Source organism: Jaculus jaculus, chromosome 11, assembly GCF_020740685.1.
Source record: "Jaculus jaculus isolate mJacJac1 chromosome 11, mJacJac1.mat.Y.cur, whole genome shotgun sequence".
NCBI classification, from domain to species: domain Eukaryota; kingdom Metazoa; phylum Chordata; class Mammalia; order Rodentia; family Dipodidae; genus Jaculus; species Jaculus jaculus.
This window is the reverse complement of record NC_059112.1, coordinates 98,738,813-98,763,742: the sequence shown is the minus strand read 5'-3', so window position 1 is coordinate 98,763,742 and position 24,930 is coordinate 98,738,813. Positions and strand designations below refer to the sequence as shown.

Here is a 24,930-nt window from a genome sequence, read left to right as displayed (position 1 = left end):
GAGGTCACCCTGAAACGACACATAGTGAATTCCAGGTCAGCCTGGGCTAGAGTGAGGCCCTACCTCACAAAACAACAACAACAAATCAGAGTGCATGTGTGCATGCGGACTGTGGGCCTCAGAGCCTACGGAAGTCAATGTGGTCCCAGTGCCAGGGTGTCAGGGGTTTACCCTCTGCAAGGGTGATCAGGGAGGGCCTCTCCAGGGAAGTGGCAGACTACACTGTGGAAAGATTCAAATAGGGATCAACTGTCTTTGCCATCAAAGACCAGAATCTTCTTAGCTCTGTGGGCCATATGGTCTCCGTCACACCTCCTCAACTCAGGTGGTGGCCTGAACGCAGCCACAGACAATACAGAGCTGAATGGACATTGCTGTGTTCTAATAAATTTTTGTTGTTGTTGTTTTGTTCTGTTTTTCAAGGTAGGGTTTCGTTCTTGTTTAGGCTGACCTGGAATTCATTCTATATTCTCAGGGTGATCTTGAACTCACAGCAATCCTCCTGCCTCTGCCTCCCGAGTGCTGGGATTAAAGATGTGTGCCACCACGCCCGGCTTCCTAATAAATCTTTATTCATTAAAAACAGGCACTGGGGCTAGAGAGGTGGTTCAGTGATTAAAGGTACTTGCTTACAAAACCTGATGGCCTGGGTTCAATTCCCCAGTATCCACGTAAAACCAGATGCACGAAATGGTGCGTGTGCCTGAGTGAGCTTGTAGCAGCAAGAGTCCCTGGCATTCTCATTCCCTGTCTCTCTCATAAATAAAGAAATTTTTTTTTAATTTTTTATTTATTTATTTGAGAGCGACAGACACAGAGAGAAAGACAGATAGAGGGAGAGAGAGAGAATGGGTGCGCCAGGGCTTCCAGCCTCTGCAAACGAACTCCAGATGCGTGCGCCCCCTTGTGCATCTGGCTAACGTGGGACCTGGGGAACCGAGCCTCGAACCGGGGTCCTTAGGCTTCACAGGCAAGCGCTTAACCGCTAAGCCATCTCTCCAGCCCTAAATAAAGAAATTTTAAAAGCAGGCAGTGAGCCAGATGTAGACACTGTCCATTGTTCACCCATTGTTCCACCACACTCAGAATAAAATAAAAGCGTGCCTGCCTTTGATTTAAAGGTAGAACATTCCAGGCAGAGGCACAGCCAGGGATAAACACCCAGAGGTGGGAATGTACCTACTGCATCCACCAAAGGCAGTGAGGGGACAGTGATAGGAGACAAAGCCAAAAGATAGACTCAAGCTAGACCTTAGTGCATCATGTAATGAAAGAACTTACTTTGAACTGTTCTGTGAAGACATTGGCAGGTTTTAAATGTACCATGGACTTGCAAACTATGGCCTTCACACTAGACCCAGCCCACACTGCCTGTTTACAAATAAAGTTTTATTGGTACACAGCCACACCTATTCATTTTCATGTTGTCTGTGGCTATTTCCTTATTTTAAATACAGCAGTGGGGCTAGGGAGGTATTTCAGTAAAATGCCTTCCTTGCGAGCATGAAGGCCTGAGTTTTGATCCCCTGTACCCATGTGAAAAGTCCAAGCATTAGCCGGGCATGGTGGCACACACCTTTAATCCCAGCACCCGGGAGGCAGAGGTAGAGGATTGCTGTGAGTTCGAGGCCAACCTGAGGCTCCATAGTGAATTCCAGGTCAGCCTGGGGCTAGAGTGAGACTGTACCTCGAAAAACCAAAAAAAAAAAAAAAAAAAAGTCCAAGCATGGTAACACATGCTTGTGATCCCAGCACTAGGGAAGGAATCCAGGGGGCTTGCTGGCCACCGGTCAGTCTAGTGTAATTGGAGAGCTCCAGGTCAGTGAGAGACCCTCTCACAAAAAAGCTGGACAAGCCGGGCTGCCTGCATCTGCACTCAGCACAGTCTTGAAGTCACTACCTGAAGAGCGACAGCTGCTGCTCCTTGTTACCTGTGGCTCAGCCGCGCTAGACTGCAGCCGGATGCACACCTCCCACGCAGCAGCATTTAACTGTGTGAAACCATCCTTTCTTTCCCTTCTGCCTGTTTCCCATATTCCCCTGAAGAGCTGCAAGAAAGCAGTCGGTGTACCCTCCCACACCCCCCCCCCAAGGTCTCCACTCTCCTCTGGGCTCCTCCTTGCCTAATGCGGTGGGGGGGAGGTCACCGCTGGAGAAGAGCCACCACTGCCCTCCACGTATCCCGAGCCTGGAGCGCGTGGCCCTGTGGCCCGTCCTCTCCCAGCACAGGAAGCATTTCCTGCTCACCGGGTGTAGTTTGCTTTGTTTTTTTTTTGGGGGGGGGGGGCTTAGCCCTTCTACTTTCTTTCTCGCCCCACTTTGAACCCTTTTCTCCGTCTTTGCTGTCCGTCCTCCCTCCCATCACCCAGGGGCATGAACAGGCATGCAACTAACCCCTGGGACTCTGCAGTCAGTTGAAGCCAAGCTGCCCACATCCCCTCCCGCGGTTTGCCGTGAGATGGCGCGGGGCGCCCACTGGTGTCTGTCATTAGCTCTTTGTCTTTTCCTTACCCAGTCTCACACGTGTGTAGAGAGTAATAAGAGCTGTACTTCCACGAAAGGCATGTGGTATAGGGAGCAATTTCATCAATCCAGAACATAGGCAAAAAGTACAAATTCCTACCACAAAAAGAAAGACAGGCTGGGGGTTCAAGGCCAGACTCAGTTCCATGAGACCCTGCTTCAAAACATTCCCACAGACACCATCTGAGGTTGTCCCCAGCGCGTGCACACACACGCACACACACACATGACACACACATGCGCACGCGCAGCATGAGCAAGAAAGCTAAAACAGAACCATAAGGCCTGTAGAGCCAAAAATATTTGCCATCTGGTTCTTTCCAGAGAAAGTTACTGACCTGTTTTATACCATGGTAGGAACTTTTATTCTGAGTGTAATGGACAGCGATTGTGAACACTGGAGGCCATTGTTGGCGTTTAGCTGTTCCCCTCTATATGCTGCAGGGAAGAAATTAGGCAGCTTCATGGGAAATAGGAATTGAGGGGCCTAGAGAGATGGCTCAGCAGTTAAGGCACTTGCCTGCAAAGCCTAAGGACCTGAGTTCGATTCCCCAATACTCACCCATCCATAAAGCTGGATGCACAAAGTAGCACATACGTCTGGAGATTGTTTGCAGTGGCTACAGGCCCTGGCATGCCCATTCTCTCTCTCTGCCGGGCATGGTAGCGCACGCCTCTACTCCCAGCACTTGGGAGGCAGAGGTAGGAGGATCGCTGTGAGTTTGGGCCAGCCTGAGACTACAGAGTGAATTCCAGGTCAGCCTGGGCTAGATTGAGACCCTACATCAAAAAATTAAATGAGGGCTGGAGAGATGGCTTAGCGGTTAAGCGCTTGCCTGTGAAGCCTAAGAACCCCGGTTCGAGGCTCGGTTCCCCAGGTCCCACGTTAGCCAGATGCACAAGGGGGCGCACGCGTCTGGAGTTCGTTTGCAGAGGCTAGAAGCCCTGGCGCGCCCATTCTCTCTCTCTTCCTCTATCTGTCTTTCTCTCTGTGTCTGATGCTCTCAAATAAATAAATAAATAAAATAAAGGCGTGAGCCCATCAGCATTAACACTTAAAAAAAAAAAATCAAATGAATAAATACACACATGGGGATGGAGGTTGGGCTCACATGTGCTCCCCTTCCCCGGCAGGGTCATCGTCCTGGACAAGGGAGAAGTGCGGGAGTGCGGCCCACCTGCCGAGCTGCTGCAGCAGAGGGGCATCTTCTTCAGCATGGCCAGGGACGCCGGCCTGGTGTGAGCTGAAACTGCAGGACTGGCGTTCGGAACCAGGGATGCGCCAGTGTCTCCGGGAAGCCCAGCCTCTTAGACTTGAATCCAAAGTTAAAAAAAAAAAAAAGAGAGAGAAAAAGGAAAGGATGGAAACCAAATCCAGAAAGCGAATACAACAGCAGAGGCCATCTAGCCCAGCGGGCCCAGAAGAAACAGGAGACGGCGCCTCCTACCCCACTCATGCTTGGCCTCTGGCGCCACCATGAGGTTTTTCCTGGGATTACACCCTTGCTCTTGCTGCCTCCCAAAGAGGGCGCCAGACCCCAGACTTCAGGAGAACTTGGTTGTATGGAATATGCTAGTGACCAAATACAGCCACTGCCTCACACCTCTCCAGCCTCCTGGCCACTGCAGGCCTCCCTGGCTCTTCCCCTGTTTCCTCGCCTGCCCTCCATCTGGTCTTCCAGACGCTCCAGTGCTGCCCACCAGGGCCCCGCGTGGCCTCCCAGGATCTGCTTGCTGTAGAGGCGGTCTCGTCTCCCAGCTTCTCACTGAGGGAAGCAACCAGACAAGGGATGACCAGACCCCAGGGCTGGGGGACACTTTTGGTGCTCACCTCCCACCCTGCCCCACCATCTTTCCCTTGCTTTCCTTTCTGCCCCTTCCTGCCTGTCCCTAGGATGGGCTTGGCCTGTCGAAGGTCTGTGAATGGTTATGAACAGCACGGCGAATGTCCAGCACAAGGGACCTCCGCATAGGACCACATGGTACCAAAGAGACCCCCGAGTCATCCGGGGTTGAGTGTTGAATTGCTCACGCTTGACAACAGGTTGACTGCCAAGTGCAGCATCGCAAACCTGACATTCGGTCACCGATCCTCTCAGGGAATGTGGAAAAAACCTCTTCATGAATGGCAACAGATTTTTTTCTTTCTCTCAGTGTTCCAGGAGAGAATGTTGAGAGTTTGGTTTCTAGGGAGGAGGTGTTAGGGTCCCGAGAGTAACTAAACTTGGCCCTGCACTTATCCCTTGGTCTGGTCCGTGTATTCTTGGAAAAAGCTGAGTCCTTCAAAGTGCGTCCTTTGGGTATTTTGGTTTCAGAGCAAAGTGAGACGCCCCCAAAAGCAGCAAGAGCTCACCACCGGCCCAGTTCAGGCTTGCTGTGGGTCACGCCGCTGACTTCAACCCAGAGAAGCAGCTTATTTATTTTTTGTAAGTTATACCATTCTTTCACATTAGAGAAACCAAGTTTTTCTTGGGATCTTTTATAATAACATGACACTGGAAACGTGAACTTGTGCAAATAATTTTCAGTAAAGAAAATATTTTATTTCTTTCTAAACAATTGTTCTGTCTTTGTTTTGAGCATCAGCAAGTGTTTCAGATCTCAGCTCTGCGAGGATGAGGGGATGACTCTGCTGCTTCTGTTGGGAATGGGGGGTTGCCAAGGGCAAGAACTGGGTGGGGTTCGGCCAGTGAGGTGCCCAAAGCCTGGGTTTCAGGGACAGGACAGGCCTGGGTGTGAGTCTCGCCACCATCAGTTATTGGTCATGTGACCCTGAGCCAAGTCACTTAGGCTGCGTGCCTCAGTTGCTGTCCGCAAAATGGGGCCGATCAGAACCGTCGCCTGGGGTTGCTATGGAGCTAAGCAGGGATGTGTGTGGCCAGCCCAGGTTCTGAGATGAAAGTCAGAAGTGGCCAGAATGACCCTCTGAGCATCTCTTAGTCGGTGTGGGCAGGCCATACTGTGTAAGAATGAGACCTCGGGAAATGGGTGTTGGGGGTAGGCTCTGCTGTAAAGTGCTTGACACCCAAGCAGCGGGACCGCAGTTCACACTTCCAGCATCTACATGCAGTCTTGGTGCAGCTGTGCACATCTGTAACTACAGCACCAGGGAGGCAGAGGTGGGCATACCTGATGCTTGCTGACCAGCTGGTCCAGCTGCATCTGCTGAGAGGCCCAGTCTCAAAATGTAGAGAAGTAACACACGTACCGCACAGACATACACAAGCAGAATGAATAAATGAAAAGGTCCTGGAGAACAGACAGTCCCTGAGGAAGAACAGGCGCCTCGCAGGGTATTCCGGGAAGCAGCTCCCAGACCCAGAGCTCTCCTGTCACTGGCCGCTCAAGGGCTGGCTTCCAGAGCTCCACCGCAGGGGACAGAGAATGAGAATGTGCATGGCAGCCAGCTACTCGTCAATGTCTCAAGGCAGAAGTGACACGGCAACCCATTCTCAGCTCATGGGCAGAAGCGGGGGTGGGGGTGCGTCCAGGTGAACACCTGCGTACGTGAAGGCTTCCTCCTATCACCTCAGGACTCCAGGGTTTGGTTAACAGGAAAACTTAAACAAGTGCTGGCTTTCTGAGTTTAAACGAGGTGAGGCTGGGTTGTAAGGGCTGCCTGTATTTGGGGGGGAGGGGTACCCTGTGTACACCACACTCTTAAGACACGCACGCTGCCATCGTTCCCTGGAGCATTGCTGTCCATGGTTGAAACCGTCAGCGTGCCATGGGAGCCGTGGAGCACAAAGCAGATTGGCAGAAAGGTTCTCCTGTGAGGTCCTGACCATTAAAACTACCGGACCTGCCAGTTGGGGCCTGGCTCTCAGCTGTGGGTGCCTTTCTGTCAGAGACCTTGATGCCAAGCCTCGAAATCCCAGGTCAGATCCTGAACAGGCCTCTGAACTCAGCGTGGGGTGAGCAGGGATGGGTGCTGGGTTAAGTTTAATCTGCTCTATGCAAGGTGTCTTAGTGAGGGGAGATTTCCCCCTCCCCCAAGATCAGTGCTGCATTGCATGGAAGGAAGGGGGCTTCTCCTCACAGGGCTCACGACTTCTACCGTCAGCACCTCCGCATGCCACACAGTCTGTCTTCTACCCGACGCCCATTCTATTCCCTGCTGGCTTCTCTGTCACAGCCCTTCTGTGTCCCCACCTCTGAGCGGTAGCTGGTCCTTCCTGGCCTCCAAGTCCTGTGCAAACTGGCTTTGTGGGCCCCTGCCAGCTGTGCGTTTATTCTTGGCCCAGTACCCTCCTGGAGAAGGTGGCACACGGCTGTCACTCAGGGTGGGGTTCTCTGACAGGAGCACTGCCAGGGCTTCTGGAACTTGCCCTCCAGGTGGATTTCACATCCACGCAACTCGGGATTCTCACACCGCGGGGTTTGGCGAACAGGAAACAGTGAAGTGGGTACCATTCATTCGTCCCTCCTGCCCTCTGGTCACAGTGTGGACCGTGCCTGTGCTGGGCACTGAGCAAGGGGCTGGGGACATGGCGGCCAGCCCTATACCTTGGGAGCACATCTCCCAGCTCAAAGAAGAAAAGTCACGAAGCTCCAACTCACTCCCTGATGCTCGGATTCTAGGGCTCGAGGAGGTTCTGGGCGCTCACCGTTCTAGAAGCTATGCAGAGCGTGGGCTGGGAAGGCACTTCTGGGTAGAGCCACATGATTACTAAGTACTACCGACTGGCCTCGGGTTGTTTTTCTTTCTGAAATTTTTTGTTTGTTTCAGAGAGAGACCGAGGAGAATTGGCTTGCCAAGGCCTCAGCCACTGAAATCAAACGCCAGACGCTTGCGCCACCTAGTGGGCATGTGTGACCATGTGCTTGTCTCACCTTTGTGCGTGTGACTAACGTGGTATCTGGACACACAGAACGTCGGTCCTGAGGCTTTGCGGGCAAGCGCCTTAACCACTAAGCCATCTCTCCAGCCCTGGCCTGTTTTCTCTTGTGGCGGATAGTCTAGTGGCCATCAGTCCATTCATAGGAGGTGTCTGGTGGTAGCACCATCCTCATCCAAGTGTCCCACAAGGGAGCTGCGTGCTTGCTCCTGCCTTCTTTGATTGCGTCAACCAAATGGCTGTGACTGACATTGATCCTCATGCCTCCATTGGCATGTGCCGGCAGTGAGAAGGTGGGCTCTGGGCACCGGAGAAACCTACAAGGACCCGGGGCTGGGGACGTGGCACAGTGCTGTGTCCAACACGTGAAGGGCCCTGGGTTCCACCGCCAGCACCCAGGAAAACACCCACAGGGACAACGGCTGACTGAGGCAACCTGTGTGTGGGAGAGGTGGCAGCGGGATCAATGGCTGACCTTGTGGGCAAGCCCCGAGGGTACCGACTCCAACAGGCTGGCCACCTGTGGCTCATGCTGTGCCCCCAGGTTCAGGTGGGGCAGAGGCAGAGACTGTCCAGCACCTCCGGCTGGGCTTGAAGACCCACAGCCACCGTGTCCAAAGCAGACGTGCCCACTGGACGCTGGAGCTTTGGTGATGAGACCCAGCTTACTGGCTAGCTAGGCACCCCTGGCACGTCACATCTCTCCTCACCTCAATTTCCTCACTGGCAGAATGGAGCCGGCCACAGTGTTGGCGGTGGGGAGGGCAGGGCGCTGACTCCCTGCGCTGTTGAAAGCCTCAGAATGAACTGTCAGCCACACTCTAGCAGTGGGGACCTGAAGCTGTCATGGGCCCCGCTTTGGATGACTCTGGACTGAAATGGAGCTGCAAGACCCTCCATCCAGGGGTGACACTAGAGAGGCCCCCCCCCCCCGGGCTCTGGGTGGGGTGGAGCAGGGCCTGTATCATAGAAGCTCCCATCCAGGTATCAGTGGGTTGTGGGTGGCACTTGGTGGGTTCGACTGGTGGAGGGGTCCCAGGGGATGACGAACAGTGAATGGGGAAGTTGGCGTGGCAGCGGTGGAGGACCAGTGATGGGCGGAGGCCGAGGACGCTTGCTCACCATGCACAGGACAACCGCATGCCTCGGTTGTCCTCCCTACACGCCAACGGTGACGGGGACACTAGGCAACAGTGACAGGATCCAGCCAGGTGTGGTGATGCAAGCCTGTCACCCCAGTGCACAGGGCATGCCTCTAATCCCAATGCTGGGGAGACGAAGAGAGGAGGAGTCCTGGGATGCAGTGACTAGCTAGTCTAGTCTAACTGGTGACCTTTAGGCTCAAGGAGAGGCCCTGTCTCACTCAGGAACTACAGCGGACCATGATTGAAGGCCCCCCGACATCGACCTCTGGCCTGCACAGGCACACACACATACATGTGCAATCACACGCATGCAAACCATGCCCACGCCTACATGCCACAAAATAAAAATGCACAGAACTGAGCCCAGGGCTAGGTGTGTAGCTTAGCTGGTGGAGAGCTTGCCTAGCGTGCGTAAGGTCCTGGGTTCCATCCCCAGCACCGCATAACCTCAGCATGGTGGCACATCCCTGTCATCCCAGCACTTGGGAGGTGGAGGCAAGAGAATGGCAAGTTCAAGGTCATTTTTGAATACATAGGGAGTTTCATGTTAGCCTGGGATACTTGTGTCTCTCACAAGGAACACAACGACAACGGCCTCTATATGCACCAATGAACACAAGCAAGACGGGAAATGTAAACATGACGGGGATTCTATAAATGCCAGCGTCTCACTCGTATCTTGTCTAGACGGGTGCTAGATGTTATCCTTGGGACAAATGTGGCAGAGAGTCCACCGGATCTCTGGATTATTTCTTCAAACTGCATGTAAGTCCAAGATGGCCCCAGAATAAGGTGCCCCTGGGGAAATGCGCACACCGCTGCTCCAGGTGAGCTGATGATTCTCGGGTGGACATGGGCTTTGTGCTCCCCAAGTGAGTCCAGTGGGTGGCCAGGGCCAAGAGCCAGTGTCCACTTGGGCTCCCGAGAGGACCAGGTTGAGTGACTTTGCCCAGGCCAACTACATGATGCTGGGTCCTTCCAGAGAGAAGTCTAGCTTGTATGTCACGCAGGGTCATGGTGACCTCTGATGACCGGTGTGTCTGACCATGACAGGCTCTGTGGGTGGCCCCAAAGAGGACTGCAGACAGCCTGGGTTCATGCCAGGCCTGACTCCTGAGCCAGTCTGTAAAACAGGCCTTTCTGAGTCAGCAGCTGGGCTGGACTTCCGCTCTCTGCCACCTGCCCCTTGTCCATGACCAGGACCCTGCAGGCAAGAGGGAGACAGGGCAGTTAATGGGACAGTGGTCATGGCTCTCAAAAGCTCTGGAGCCTGACACTGCTCTGAAATTTGATCCCCAGATGTGTGGCTTTCTGAGCAGCTCTCCGATTCCCCCAGCAACCATGCCTTTTCCTGGGGGCTGTGACCCCGTCACCTGCATAGCAGGTATTTAGTGGTCCATCTCAGGGTTCTTCCTCCCATGTCACGGCGGTTCCGTCACGAGGGACCCCTTACCTGGTGCAGTCCACCACAGTGCGCAGGCGGTGAGCAATGACCAACACTGTGCACCGAGCAAACCAGCGCCCGAGGGCTGCCTGGATCTGGAGCTCCGTCCCGGGGTCCACAGAGGCAGTGGCCTCATCCAGGATTAGGATCTGGGTTTTCCGGAGGAGGGCCCGTGCCAGGCATAGGAGCTGCTTCTGACCCACGCTGCGAAATGAGCCACAAGGTTAGGCCAGGTAACTGGCGGGGCCTGATTTTACAGGGCTGCCTACACACAGGCCCTGGGGACAATCGCTGAAGGCGCCTGTTTGTGTAGAGGCATCCCCACTGGGGGAGCCAGTCTGTGGAGAAGGGTCAAACCCCTTCCTGCTGTCTTGGAGACAACTGACTATGGGCAAGTTGTTCACACCGTTTGTGCCTCGGTTTCCCCTCCTGTAGACAAGCTGTTTCCACTTCTAGTATCCCAGCATGGCTTTCTTCAGCGTGCTTATAAAGACAGACCTCAAAGGTGGGGGATTTTCCTTTCTTTTATTTTAAATAAGTATTTTATTTTTATTTATTTATTTCACAGAGAGAAAGACGGAGAAAGGAGAGAGAGAGAGAATGGGTGCACCAGGGCTCCAGCCACTGCAAATGAACTCCAGATGCATACGCCCCCCCTTGCGCGTCTGGCTTACGTAGGTCCAAGGGAATTGAACCCGGATCCTTTGGCTTTGCAGACAAATGCCTTAACCGCTAAGCCATCCCTCCAACCCGGTTTTGTTTCTTTTTGATTTTTGACAAGGTCTCATTAGATAGCACAGGGAGGTCTCAAACTTGAAATCCTCCTGCCTCAGTATCCCAAGGGCTGGGATTACAGGCCTATGCTGCCCAAGCCCAACTATGTGTGGCTGCTAAAGTGTACATTTAGAAAAGACCTATGAGCCAGGGCTGTACTTCAGTGGGAGAAGTCTTGCCTAGCATGCACAAGGGCCTGTTCCCTGCCCAGCACTGTGAAGAAAAAACACACACAGAAGAAGCTATGATCAGTTTTAGTCTGTGTCTTTTACCACACTTAAACATTTTTAGTAGAGTCACAGTGCTCATGTCACTTAGCCCCAGTGACATATTTCTTATAACAAAATCAGTCCTGACTTGGCCAAATAGTCTAGCCCATGATTGGGCTTTGCTATTAAGTAAAGTTTGGGAGTTAATTGAAGCAGAGGGAATGTGGCCCAGAGACCATGTTGACTTTGGGATAGCAGATGCGGTGGCTTGAATGACATGCCCCCGTGGGCTCACGTGTTTCAAATACTGGCTCCTCAACAGGTGGTGTCAATAAGGGCCTCTGGAAGGTAGCGTTTTGGAGGAGATGTGGCACTGAGGATGGGCCTTGAGACTTCATGGTCCAGCCCCCTTGTCTAGCTAGTTCATTCTTACTGCTTCTTCCAAGCTGATGTAACACCTGTCGTCTATTGGCTCTGCCATGACGAATCTCCCCCTTGAAACTATAAGATGGAGAGGCCACAGGGGTGTGCGCCTTTAATCCCGGCACCCGGGAGGCAGAGGTAGGAGGATCACCATGAGTTCGAGGCCACCCTGAGACTACATAGTGAATTCCAGGTCAGCCTGGACTAGAGACCCCACCTCAAAAAAAAAAAAAAAAAGAGCTAGGCATGGTGGCACACACCTTTAATCACAGCACTTGGAAAGCAGAGGTAGGAGGATTGCCATGAGTTCGAGGCCACCCTGAGACTACATAGTGAATTCCAAGTCAGCCTGGATGGACTAGAGTGAGAACCTACCTTGAAAAAACCAAAAAAAAAAAGGTATAAGCTGGAAGCTGGAATCAACCCTTTCCTCCCATAAACTGCTTTCTGGTCAGATGTTTTTTATCTTAGCAACAAACAGGTAACAGGTTTGGATATGGATTGTCAGAAGGGGGCGGATGATCCCTCAGAGTCCTGCTCAGAGCCCCAGGGATGTCCCACCTACCTCAGGTCATCCCCCTGGCCAGCACACTCATACTGCAGCTGGCCAGGCAGGCTGGCCACGAAGGCTTTGAGCTGCACTGTCTCCAGGGCAGCCCAGACAGCCTCATCAGTATGCTCCTGAAGCAGGTCCAAGTTCATACGCAGAGAGCCTGGAAACAGGATGGGGTCCTGGCCAGGGAGTGGGCAGCAAGTCAGAGCGGGGCCCTGCTGAAGCTCCTACCTCTGCCACCCCCTCGTGGGCATCCCTTGGGCCTCACCTGGGGAATGATGGTGATCCTGGACCGTAGTGTGTGCAGCCCCACGTGGGCGATAGGGACCCCATCAATCCACACGCTGCCCTCAGCCGCCTCCTGCAGCCGCAGCAGGCCCCCAGCCAGGGAGGACTTCCCAGCCCCCGTTCTGCCCACGATGCCCACCTGCCAGGGAAGGGGAGGGTAAGGCCCACTCTGAGCCTAGAGAAGGGCAGCTCTAGCTAGCCACAGGGTTCACAGGCATCTTTTAGAAAGATGTTTACCTTGAAGATCTGTCCATCCACTTTGAACACACCCCTTCCATGCACCCATCCATCAGCCCATCCGATCTTCTCTATCTTGCTCTCCTCCCGGCACATCTCCCTCCCTTCCCCCTCCCTCTCTCCATTCCATCAGTCCCCACCTTTCATTTATGCCCCTAGCCTCCTCCATCCCTCCCAGATACACTTCCTGTCTCACCTCGTCCTTCCCTGTGTCCTGGCTTCTGCCTGTGCCCTAACCCCAGACAGCCATTTCTCCCTTCAGTCCTGATCCTTTCCTCCACGCACTCCATCCGACAGCTCTTCTTCCGCTCACTCCCTGTGTTTCCTTCTAGTTCTCACCCGTCCCATTTGCGCATCTCTTCCTTTCCTCCACCCCACTCATGCACCCATGTATCCACACTTCCCTCCTCCGCCCTTCCACGCGTCCCTCCTCCACCTTCCACACATCCCTCCTCCGCCTTTCCAAGTGTCCCTCCTCCACCTTCCACACGTCCCTCCTCCGCCCTTCCACTCATCCCTCATCCACCTTCCAAGTGTCCCTCATCTGCCCTTCCACACGTCCCTCCTCCACCTTCCACGCGTCCCTCCTCCACCTTCCAAGTGAGGTGGAGACTAACTGAGGAAGCCAGCTAGCATCAACCTCTGGCCTCCACACACATGTACTTACGCACATAGGAACACTCTTACACAGATATACATACAAAAGAGAGCGAGAGAGAGAGGAAGGAGCCCCCATGCCCCTCGTGGAGGGACGCCAAGGTGAGGGTAGGCAACCACCCACAGAGACAGGGCAGGCGGAGGAGCCCGGTTCCGAGTGGGCCCTGGGCGTGCTGTGGAGGTGGCGGGGTCTGCTGCCCAGGGGGATGTCGTGCGAGCCGCCCACCTTCTCTCCCGCGTGGATCTTCAGGGTCACGCCCTGCACGGCCAGGGGCAGCTCCGGCCGGTGCCTCAGCCCAAATCCCTGGAACTCGATCTGTCCCCCGCGAGGCCAGGGGGGCCGGGCTGCACAGGTGGACAGGCTCCAGGGAGCCTGGGGCAGGGAGGACATAAGTCAGAGGAGCCGTCCCCCAGGACTGCTCATACCTGGACCACCCCCTCGGAGCCTCGGTTTCTTCTTAAGACATCACACGAGGCAAACGCTGTACCGCAGCAGCTCAAAGAACACGTGACGCCGGGTCACGCGGGGCAGCGTGGGGTCTTTCCCCTCTTGCTGTCTATAACCTCTGCTCGTTGCCAGGAAACATCCTTGCTACCTCGGGCGGGGCCGGGGGGGGGGGAGGGGGAGGGGCAGCATTCCCTTTGTATTTATGCAGTGTGACCAGCATGACCATTGCTTTTCCTAAGACCCTGAAGATCACCCTATCCCCACCCTTGTCTTCACCCGCGACCCGGGGACCTGCGTTGAGGGCCTGTTGCAGGCCACATACCACACACTACACCCTTCTGCCCGCAATCTCATCAGATCATCCCAGAATTGCTTTAGTTGCTTTGAGACAGGCTCACTACGTAACCCAGGCGAGGCTGAAGCTCACTACACAGCCCAGCCTGGCCTCTAACTTTCTGTGTAGCTCAGGCTGGCCTCTAATTTGTTATGGATCGTAGGCTAGCTTCAAACTCACTATTTAGCCCCGACTAGCCTCTAGTTTACTTTGTAGCCCAGGCTAGCCTCAAGCTAGCAGCACTCCTCTTGCCTCAGCCCTCCTCCCCCCCCCTCCCCCCCGCCCCCCGCTCCCCAGTGCTACCATTACAGATGTAAGGCGCCGCCCCAGCTAAACTCCAGCACAGTCACGAGGCTGTTCTGTCCCCTAAAGCTGCTGCTCTGTTGCTCGAGTCTGTTCCTGTCGCAGCCCAGGCTGCTGTCGCATCGCCCCCAGCCCCCGCCACTCTGCTGGCGGTCTCTGCCTTGCTCCAGTTAGAAAGCAGGATTGGGCCCACGAGTGTCACCTTGGCTGTGACTCCAGCTCACGGTGCGGTGCATTTGAAGGAAAGGAAAGGGCAGACACCGCCCTAGACCCGCTGCTCTCCCCCCCCCCCCACCCCGCCGCACCCCAGCCATCACCTCCTTGGGGGTGCAAGCGTAGTCCCGCACACGCTCCACGGCCACCATGCTGCTCTCCAAGTCCGTCCAGCTGCGGACCACCCACTGAAGCGTCTGCGTCACCTGGTGCAGGAAGACACCTCAGCTGGCCTCCCTTGGGCTGGGAGGCTGACTCGAGCATGAGGAGGGACATGGGGACAGAGACCACGGGGACTTGAGCCAGTAGGAGCTCCCTTCCCTCAGCACAACCCAAATGGGCAGAACAGATGAGACCCTCAGACACCAGCCGGTCCAAACCAGATCATCCAAGTCACAGAGCACCCGCAGGACAAGTTCCACTCCGGCAGCATCCCCGCCCAGAGCGGCTGGGTCTCCCCTGATCTCCCGGCAATCCTACCTGGCACCCCTGAATAGCTGATGCCCCAACTATGCCCTCCGCCCCTTCCCTCCCTCAGGCTCACCCTCTCCAGCCACTCGCTTGCACATACAGATGCCACCCCGCAGGGCCCCAGGGCCTCTCCACGTGAAGGATCCCCAGGGTTATCTGATGAAACTCTTAGAACAATGCCTCATCCCCAAGGCATGCCGCTTCCACAGAGGGCAGTGTGTACGCACCGATACTAAGAGTTAACCACAGTGTCCCAGAAACCCACCCTCTAGGTTCTTCTCAGTGACATAAGTGACAGAGTACTGGCCCATCTTTCAGATGAACCCCACAGTCTCCCAAAGGACCTGCCTCTGGCTTCCCCAGATGCTGGGCAACTGGGACACAAGGTATTTGGACCTCCTCTGGCAGGAGATCCATCTATCTAATCTGCCCCACCCAAAGCCCAGGGCCGGGTGCTGGGGTACCTACCTGGAGCGCGGCCGAGACAGAGAAGCCCACAAGGCCAGCGCTGAGGTGAGCCTTGCTCAGCACAGCGCACGTGGTGGCCACGAACACCAGGCCATTCCCCAAGAGCTCCAGGTTGGTGGCCAGCCACCTGTGAAGAGAAGTGAGTCACACAGCAGGGTCAGAGGGAACCCTCACCACCGAGGACTCTTTTCTCCTGTAATAAGGGCTGGTTTGGGGCGGAGGCTTGATACTGATGGCAGTCCCAGCAATTCGATCCATGCTGGGGGGACGTCACCTAAAGCTCAGCCCAGGGTCTGGCACATGCTTTGTGCTTCATGGAGCTTTCTGCTCCTGGGATATGTCCCTCTTCTGTCCCCTGGCCTGCATCTGGCTCTTCTCTTCAGATGGCTAGCCTCTCATCTTCACCCGGACACTAGTCGCTCTACCATCTCGTCCAGGAGCCCTGCCCGGTTTTGCTTCCTCGAACATGCCATTGGCAGCCATCCTTCCCCACTCTCTCCACTGGCTGTTGTCTCCATCAGGAAATCTTGGGCTCTGCCTGCGAAACCTAGTTCAGGCATCATGTGCTATACTGACCCATACTGGGTGAGTGAGTAGAGGTGCATCCTTTTTACCGAGTTCCTGCTCCACCTTCCATCCATTCAACAGATAGATAATGATAAACATGCACAGCATGTAAACATGGGTAAGGTTCCAGGGTGACTCACACATAACATCTCTCCCTCCTGATGCAAGAGGAAGGGGTATCATTCCCATTTGGCAGATGAGGAAACTGAGGCTCAGGGAGGGACAGGCACCTGCATAAGCCCCATCTTCACGAACCGCATATATCATATGGGCTTTAACAAGTCCTCCCTGTCAATGAGCTAATTAAGAATAAACAAGGGCTGCAGAGAAGGCTTGGCAGTTAAGGTGCTGGCCTGCGAAACCTAAGGACCCATGTTTGACTATCCAGATCCCGCATAAGCCAGGCGCACAAAGATAAGGCAAGCGCAAGGTCGCACATGCCCACTAGGTGGTGCAAGTGTCTGGAGTTCAATGTCAGTGGCTGAGGCCCTGGCATGCCAATTTTCTCTCTTACTTTCAGTCTCTATCCCTCTCTGTCTCTAAAATAAATAAATAAACAAATAAATGTTTATTAAAAGAATAAACAACCAAAGACCCAAGGTTGGCCATGTCCAACTGGCTAGCCTTGCAAGTGCCTCTGCCCCCATTTCTATAGTAGAATAATATCTAATGATTGAGGTAACTTCGGGCTTCCAGGGTTGGGGAGATGAAATGAAACACCGTGTGTGGCACAGAAATTAAAGAGACTTTGCCCAGAACAGGCACTGAGCAAGGCTCAGAGAGGCAACTTGCCCAGGATCTGCCAGAGCAGAGGGTCAAAGCCACAGCCTACATAGTCTTGTTCTTGCTCAGTAACAAAGGAGATTAAGGGTGTTTGGTTACCAAGGCAACAGAGGTTGATCCCATTGCCCAGCAACAGAGGCTTCTTCCTATGCCCCTCCTCCTGGATGCTGGAAACTTTGTCATCCAGATTCCATGTGTTCACTCACATGTTCCCTGTAGGACCCAGTCTTGGATTTGTCCCTGTGGACTTGCTGTGTGAAACTTGGGCAAAGGGCCCCTCTAAGCTCTACGTTTAACCTCGGGGCGTGGGGGCATTTCCAGGTCTGCTCTGAACCCAGGCTCTGCCTACCTGTCGGCCACCAGTCTCGGGAAACTGACCCTCTGGTTTTCATCCACGAGCGCGCTGTGCTGAGCCACGAAGAGGCCCTGGGCCCGGAATGCCCTGACCACGGCGCTGCCCTGGAAGCTCTCGGCCATGTGGGAGCACACGGAGGAGTAGCTGGCCGACTCCAGGCGTCTCAGCTGGCACGAGGTGGCCACGTACAGGCTCTGGGGCAGACAGAGAGGGGAGGAGAGACACCCATACGGGGGCTCTGCTGTCAGTTAGCTGCTCTGTGACCTTGGCCCAGTTCCTTGCCTTCTCTGGGCTTCAGTAAACATCAGGGCCTGAATTCAAAGGCATCTCTGACAGACCCCCAAATTCATGACCAGGAAACAAGCCCTGCACCGATTAGCCAGGTGACTTAGACAAGGCCTGGGGACAGTTGGGGACAGAGAGGGCCTTAGTGGTTGCTTGACAGCAGTGTTTTCCTCCACTTCTGAAGATGTGGGAAGGGGACACTTGTCAGTCATGACCCAGACTGGCTGATCAATGCATAACTATCCTTTAAGTTAGTGCAATGGGGGGCTGGAGAGATGGCTTAGCGGTTAAGCGCTTGCCTGTGAAGCCTAAGGACCCCGGTTCGAGGCTCGGTTCCCCAGGTCCCACGTTAGCCAGATGCACAAGGGGGCGCACGTGTCTGGAGTTCGTTTGCAGAGGCTGGAAGCCCTGGCGCGCCCATTCTCTCTCTCTCCCTCTATCTGTCTTTCTCTCTATGTCTGTTGCTCTGAAATAAATAAATAAATAAATAAATAAATAAATAAATAAATAAATAAATAAATAAAAGAAAGTTTAAAAAAAAAAAAGATAGTGCGATGGGTCCAAAGATGGCCACATGACCCATCCAGGGCTAAATCGGGCTTTTCCTGCTTAGATCGATGAACACCGAGCAGGAGAAATGTTTCCTTGGGGAGCACAGGTCGGTCCGCTAAAACCCGAGCATCAGCAGGTCTGCTGCCCCTGGGGAAAGCGCGGCCGCACGCCGAGGCAAGCTAGCTAAGCCGGGTCCTCTCAAACACCTGCCCATGGGTCATAGCCCCATCGAGGGAGTTGGTAAAACCCAAGCTACTGGGCTTCGCTTCACAGGCTGCAGTGGGCACTGGAGACTAAAGGAGGGGGCTCCCTATGTAGCCCAGGCTGGCCTGGAACTCCATCCTCCTGCCTCAGCCTCCCAGAGCACTGGGATTACTGGCGTGAGCCACTACGCTTGGCTCAAAGTCTGATCTTTTGGCTAGGCAGATTTTAGCCGGTCTCTGACCTTGGCACGGGAAAGCACGCAGTCTACGAATCACTGCAACCCCTGCCGTGCCTTCTCGGCATGCAGATAGCAGGTGGCAGAGCCTCTGCAGTAGCAGGGCAGAGGGGCACACAGGAAGAACTCGGACGGGAGTCGTCACGAGACAGAGACGCCTGTGGGTGCTAGACTGTACTAGCCCAGATGAGCCTTCTAGGACCCCCTCCATGGCCAGCTGCAGACCCTCATACACCCAGTCACTCCCCAAGGCAGGGACTGGCAGAGGGAACCCCAGCTAGCCCCAGTGCCTCTGCGACCTCTCCCTACCTGAAAAACAGCATACAGGAACATCAGTGGAAGGATGGCCATGATGGCCAGAGGGGTGGCCATTGTCACGGCCAGGCCGACCTCCAGGAGCCCAAAGGCGTAAATCAGCAGCGACCTCATTTTGTCCGGGATGTCCACATCTACGGTGTCCGTCTCCTTGGAGAAGCGGTTTAGCAGGTTCCCAACTGGTGTCCGCTCAAAGAAGCCAATGGGAGAGCGGGCCACATCCCACAGGAGCCTCCTATAGAGCAGGCCCGAGGCCCGGACTCCACCCAGGAACACGGCCGCCGTGGAAGCAAATAGTCCCATGGCTACAGAGCGGGAGGCAGAATGAAAGGCCCCTTTGGAACCCGGACAGGTCTTCCCATTACCCTGGGGTGACCGTCCTACGATCTGACAGAGCCACACCGCACCCTCCCCCACCCAACTCCATATCTACCCACACCTCTGAATGTGACCATATTTGGAAACAGGGTCTTTGCAGGTGCAATGAAATTCTAGATCGAAGGTGGGGCCTCGTGCAATCTTCGGTAAGATGCCCACAGACAGGAAGTAGAAAGGGACACCAAGGCCTGAAAGTGGAGTGACAGACCTACGCGCTTAAGAGGACCAAGAGTGCCCAGGCCTTCGGAAGCTAGGGGAGGCCGAGGTAGGGAAGTGCCAGGAAGGGGACACTGTCAATCTCCATCCAGGATAAGACAGGCAGGTAAAATGATCCATCCTAGCCAATCAGGGTGTGCTATCCACAAGGGGCGCCCTGATTGGTTCGAGATGTGCACATGACCCAGGCCAATCACTCCTTTTCCCTGGCAGGGTGGGATGAGCACTGACCTAGAGCTTGAAAAGTGTGGCCCTTATGTCTAGGATGCTGGGGTGGCATGCTGCCAGCAAAAGCCACTGATGCCACCACACTGGCCCCTGCGCTCACCTCCCTGGAACCTTCTCCAAGAAGCAGACCTGCTCATGCCTGGGTTTTGCATTTCTGGCCTAGTAACTGTGGGGGAGTGCTTTCCGTGGTTCTAGAATACCAGGTTCAGGGCACTGAGCTGTTCACCAGCCCTAACAAACAAATAGTCGTGTGCCACCCAAATGGGGGTTCGAGTTCATTCCAGGACTTGGCTGGCAGCTCATTTCCTGCTGTTTCAGCCGAATGACCACTTGCCTTCAAGTGTCCACTTAACACCAGCAGTGGTGAACAGGTCTAGAGACTACAGGCAGCTCAAGTTCAGGCCTGATGTCCTAAGTTTACAAAGTGGCCATAGTTAACAGTGAACGACACTGAATCTCTCTCTCTCTCTCTCTCTCTCTCTCTCTCTCTCTTTCTCTCTTTTCCTGGGATTGAACCCAGGACCTTGCACATGCTAGGCAAGTGCTCTATCATTGAACTATGCTATATATATGTATGTATATATATATGTATATATATGTACTATATATATATATATGTATGTATTTTATTTAGCGACAGGGGAACATTAAGTTACCCAAGGTAGCCTTAAACTCACCCTGTAGCCCAGGCTGACCTTGAATTTGCAACCCTCCTGCCTCTGCCTCTTGAGTAGCTGAGGTGATAGAAGCGGACCACCACGGGTAGTGGTTTAAAACCACCTTTAATGACGAGGCTACACTCACACATCCAGCCGCATTGTTTCCTTCGGCAGAGCCACGTTGAAATGGAGAAGCAGCAAGAGGCAGGGGAGTGGAGGAGGCTGGCAGAGGGAGGGCACAGTGAGGAAGGGACAATGGGGGAGCCCTGTGGGGTGGGACTGTGCTGTGCCCTGGAGGTAGACACAGGAACCTGCGAAGACCACAGACTTACACAGGAGCCCACACACACGTTCACACACACACAGCACATGCACGGGGCTGTCTGATGTCAGTATCCCTGTTCCATCGCTTTACACCTTGGTGCCCTTGGAGCAACGTGGGCAAAAGGAAGCGCTCTGCATTGAGCATCACGGTCATAGGGGAACCTTCCATTTTTAATGTGTGTGCATGTCTGTCTATGTGTGTGTGTGTGTGTGTGTGTGTGTGTGTGCCCACCAGAGGGAAACTCGGGTGTTGAAGCTCAGGAACACCTTTGTGTGGAGACAGGCTCTCTCACTGGCCTGGAACTCGGCTGAGTGGGCTTGCCTGGCTGTCAAATGCCCACTCTGCCTCCCCAGCGCTGGGATTGTAAGCACGCACCACCACACCTGGAATTTTTTATGTGGGTTCTGGGAATCATGACGAAGCCATCTTCCTGGTCCGTTTTTAAATAATAGGAGCTGGGTGCGGGGTGCCTGTAACCCTGCACCCAAGAAGCTGAGGCAAGGGGATCTCGAGTTTGGAGCCAGTTTGGGTTACCCTATTTCAAATTAATGAACAAAAATAAAATGAAATAAACACAAGAAAGTAGAAGATAGAGCTGGGGAGATGGCTCGGTGGCTAAAGGCACTCGCTTGCAAAGCCTGCATACCAGGGTTCGATTCCCCAGTACTCATGTAAAACCAGACACACAAAAGTGGGGCATACTTCTGGAGTCCGTCTGCAATTGCAAAAGGTGCTGACACCCACGCTCCCCACTCTTTCTCTTCTCTCTCTTTCTCACGCACATAGCACGGGCCCAAGTAATTCTTTTTTTTAAGTAGAAAGCAGAATATAGCAGGTAACAGTAACTGGTGCGTGGGTTGGAGATGGGGCGGCTGGGCCTGGAGGTTTGGGACAAGCCACTCAAGCCTATTTTTGAGTTGCCTCTGCAGTGAGGAGACACAGCCCTGTCCCAGGCCCTTGCTCCTTCCAGCCCTGTCTTAAGGACACAGATGTGGTTGATCCCAGGACATCGTGCACAGATGTTCATGGAGGAAGGGGCGGGGAGGGGTGGGGTTCTTAGAAGCACTCACTAGGCTGAAAGGTGGGAGGTGAAGAGAGAATGGGGGAGTACCTTGGAGACAGCCGAGGAGCCCAAAGACCCAGCCTCGCAAGGCCGTGTGCATCTGCTGCCCACCTACGACTGGATCGTCTGCCCAGAGGCTCAACCAGTAGCCCTGGCAGAAGGAGGCCACTTGCTGGCAGAAGAAGAGGAAGAGTGTGTATACCCAGAGTGGCATGCCCACGGCCCGCAGGTAGGACAGGTATGTGGTGGCCTTCACCTTTAAGACACAAAAGGAACAGGATGGCAGAGAGGGCAAGGGGAAGCCGTGAGTTGGGGTCAGGCCAGGTGAGGCTCCCATAGGCCATGTCAGTGGGGCCCATGGACGTACCATGCAGACCTCACACCAGGAGAACCATCTTCCCTGCTGACCCCAGCTCACTCGGGACCCTCTGCAGCCAACCCCCAGAGGGCCACAAGAAGACATAAGGGGACAGGCTGATGACTTGTGGGAAGTGCTTCCTTGAGAGCCTACTGTGAGGCAGGTACTGTACACCCCCCGGATCTCCATCCCATAGCTAAGAAGTCACGGCTCCAAGAGGAAGCCATGCGCTTGGGTCCCAGCCCGAGCCAGTCATAGTAGAATACTTCTGCAAATGGCCACCTGGCTTCATCTGCTGCTGCCAGCCTGCCCGTGGCCTGCCCGGGAAACCCAGTGGGGCCTCCTTTCCTCCCCTGGCACCCTTCGCTCCTACCACAGAGTCCTCACCTATCGTTCTCTCTGCTTTCTCCTGCACCCAGTGCCTCGGGCAGAGATGGGCTGGCACAGAGTGGGTCTGAGGCAACCGTGTGTTGAATGGATGAGTGCGTGGGTGCTCAGATAGGTGGGCAGATGGATGAACAGGTGGGTGGATGGGTATATAAATGAGGTACTGTAAGTAAGTGGCAAGATGGGTGAGTAAATGAATAAGTTGATGGGTGGGTGTATGGATGAATGAGTGGGCAGGTAGAGCGATGAGCTGAGAGATGAATGGATGGGCAGGTAGTCAGAAAGACGTATGAATGAGGGACAGCTGGGTGGGAGGGATGAACAGATGGGTGGCGAGTGTACTGCAGATGTGTTGTGGGCAGGCGGGTGAATAGGAGGCTGGACAGTGGATGAGTTGGTGGGTGTGTAGATGGGTGGGGGTAAGGTGAGAGTGGTCAACAGACGGACAAAACAGTATGGAGAAGGAACACACGTCTCGGATTTGGGCTGGCTGAGACTTGGGTCCTAGGTTGGTCATACAGACCGACTCTGTCAGAGCCAGGTTCCCTCATTTCTAGAGTGCAGCTATAGCTCTCTAGGTCTGGGGTGGGGGGAAGGGGAGCCGTGAGGATTAACACATGAGAGTTTAGAATTTGACTTGGCCCCACAAAGGTAAAGACGGCCATGCTGAATCTGGTGAAGGGCCTGGGGCCCTGGGGGCATGAGCAGCTGGTGGTTACCCGGCCGTGGCGCACGCTGTCCTCGCCTGCTGGCTGTCCTGCCCCCTCAGGGTCATCTACAGGAGGTCCCGTCTGGGCCTCTGAAGTGGTACTGTCCCTCGCAGGGGCTGACTCAATAGACCTGTCATTTAGAGGAAATCAGGACACATCAGCGTCTCCCCCCATGGAGGCGTGTGCACACAGCCCCTGGTCTACTGGCAGCCGAAGAGCTGTGGGAAACTGTCCACCAGCCCTTAATGCATTCACTCAGCTACATGGTGAGTACCCACCAGGCACGACACCTCCCTCCCGAGTGGCTCCTGGCTACCTGCCACCTATTACCCTGGAGCCAAGTAAACTGGTCCCCCGAGAGCACTTCACCAAATGGAAACAGCTGCCTGCAGGGGAATCTGCCTTCTGGGTGTTGACTTTGGCCGAAGCTTCGCTGCAGCAGTTCTGCCCCTGCTGCTCACCTACATCTGTCCATCCAGCTGACATGAGTGTCTATTTTGCACATGGCAGAGCCTGAAGATGAATGGGCTGACTTATCTGCTCCAAGCCTCAGTTTCCCCAGCTATAAAATGGGGACAAGCTATCATATACATTGATTTATCTATCTGACACCCATCAGTCCATTATCCACTATCTCTCATGAAACATCTACCCATCCATCTATGCAGCCATCTATCCTGCATCCATTTATCCTTCCTTCCATGAATCCATCTTTCCTTCTTTCCATACACGCATCCATCCTTCCTTCATTCCTCCCATTCATATCTACAAGTGCGCATCTACATGTCTATCTGATGTTACTCAGGATCTTTGTACATGGCTGGGTCTGTGTCACTCAGGAGAGCTCTCAGGGTGGCCAACTCTCAGAGACAGGGCAGCTGTCGTCAGCATCACTGTCCTCAAGACCCAGAGTCCCCTGCATGTCCCCCCAACAGCTAACACCAAAGCTCCAAAGCACACTGCCGGCACCTGGTGGCCTTGTTGCTCTAATCGACCTCTAAGTCCCCAGTGAGTCCAGCTGCGCCCCACTGTAGGGTACTGGGAGGAAAAGGGACCGTGGTACTGGAGTTAAGGCGTTTGCCTGCAAAGCCAAAGGACCCAGGTTCGATTCCCCAGCACCCACGTAAGTCAGATGCACAAGGTGGCACATGTGTCTTGAGTTCCTTTGCAGTGGCTGAAGGCCCTGACATGCCCATTCTCTCTCTGTATATCTCTCTAGTAAATAAATTTTAAAAATTTTAAAAAGGGAAACAGGTGTGGTGGCGCATGCCTTTAATCCCAGCACTCGGGAGGCAGAGGTAGGAGGATCGCCATGAGTTCAAGGCCACCCTGAGACTACATAGTGAATTCCAGGTCAGCCTGGGCTAGAGTGAAACTCTACTTTGAAAAAAAAAAAATTAAAAAAGGGACAGTGGACACTGCCATCTTCTCTGGCTGATACCAAGTGAGGCCTGAGTGCTGACACAGCCTGGCTGGCAGAGCCTGAGCAGCGGGCCCTGGCACAGTCATTGACATTAGGCTGAGACTCTCTCTTGGAAGCCAGCCTGCTCTGCAGTGGCAAAGACGCACCTCTAACAACCATCCTTGGCCAACTTGAAAGAAGGCACGAGTCTTGCTGGAGGACAAAGTTCATTCCATGAAATGGCCATATGGGGATTTAATCACTTTGGTCAACTGATGGACAAATCTTTTAGGGTGGATTGTCCTACATGGAGTGTCTTGGGAGGTGTATTCGGCAGGTGTTCCAAATGTTAGGGTACGCAGTAGGCTCTCCATATGTAACAGTTTGCTTGTCCCTTCTCTGCATGTGGGGGACTCACCTCTCTGATCTGAGCTCTGACCTCCCACCTCCAGGGCAGCCTCCAAGGTCATCGGTGCAGGCTGCAGGTTCTGTCCCTGCAAGGTTGAGGGGGATAGTAGGGTCACGCCACAGGGTTGAGGATGGTGGGTGAATCACATCATGGGGACAAGGATGGTGGGGT

At 54.2% G+C, this 24,930-nt stretch overlaps 2 protein-coding genes across 4 annotated transcripts in view; one reads left to right on the top strand and one right to left on the bottom strand.

Moving 5' to 3' along the window:
* Abcc1 (ATP binding cassette subfamily C member 1) overlaps positions 1–3,904 on the top strand; it is a 147,219-nt gene extending 143,315 nt beyond the window's left edge. For both annotated transcript variants that reach the window (XM_045161338.1, XM_045161337.1), the window contains one exon: positions 3,658–3,904. In XM_045161338.1, coding sequence (XP_045017273.1) covers positions 3,658–3,766 — 109 coding nt within the window. In that variant the 3' untranslated portion in view covers positions 3,767–3,904. The remainder of the gene's footprint in view (positions 1–3,657) is intronic.
* A 5,062-nt stretch (positions 3,905–8,966) lies between these two features.
* The window catches only part of Abcc6 (ATP binding cassette subfamily C member 6), a 52,224-nt gene continuing 36,260 nt past the window's right edge, over positions 8,967–24,930 (bottom strand). Inside the window, exons 20-31 of one of the 2 annotated variants that reach the window (XM_045130354.1) lie at positions 24,769–24,844; positions 22,958–23,078; positions 21,542–21,749; positions 18,619–18,929; positions 17,028–17,227; positions 15,329–15,455; positions 14,494–14,595; positions 13,318–13,464; positions 12,178–12,336; positions 11,922–12,088; positions 9,960–10,154; positions 8,967–9,710 (exon numbers count right to left, since the gene is read on the bottom strand). In XM_045130354.1, coding sequence (XP_044986289.1) covers positions 9,602–9,710; positions 9,960–10,154; positions 11,922–12,088; positions 12,178–12,336; positions 13,318–13,464; positions 14,494–14,595; positions 15,329–15,455; positions 17,028–17,227; positions 18,619–18,929; positions 21,542–21,749; positions 22,958–23,078; positions 24,769–24,844 — 1,922 coding nt within the window. In that variant the 3' untranslated portion in view covers positions 8,967–9,601. Of the gene's footprint in view, positions 9,711–9,959; positions 10,155–11,921; positions 12,089–12,177; positions 12,337–13,317; positions 13,465–14,493; positions 14,596–15,328; positions 15,456–17,027; positions 17,228–18,618; positions 18,930–21,541; positions 21,750–22,957; positions 23,079–24,768; positions 24,845–24,930 lie in introns of those variants that run through there. The other variant, XR_006632735.1, reaches the window with a different exon arrangement.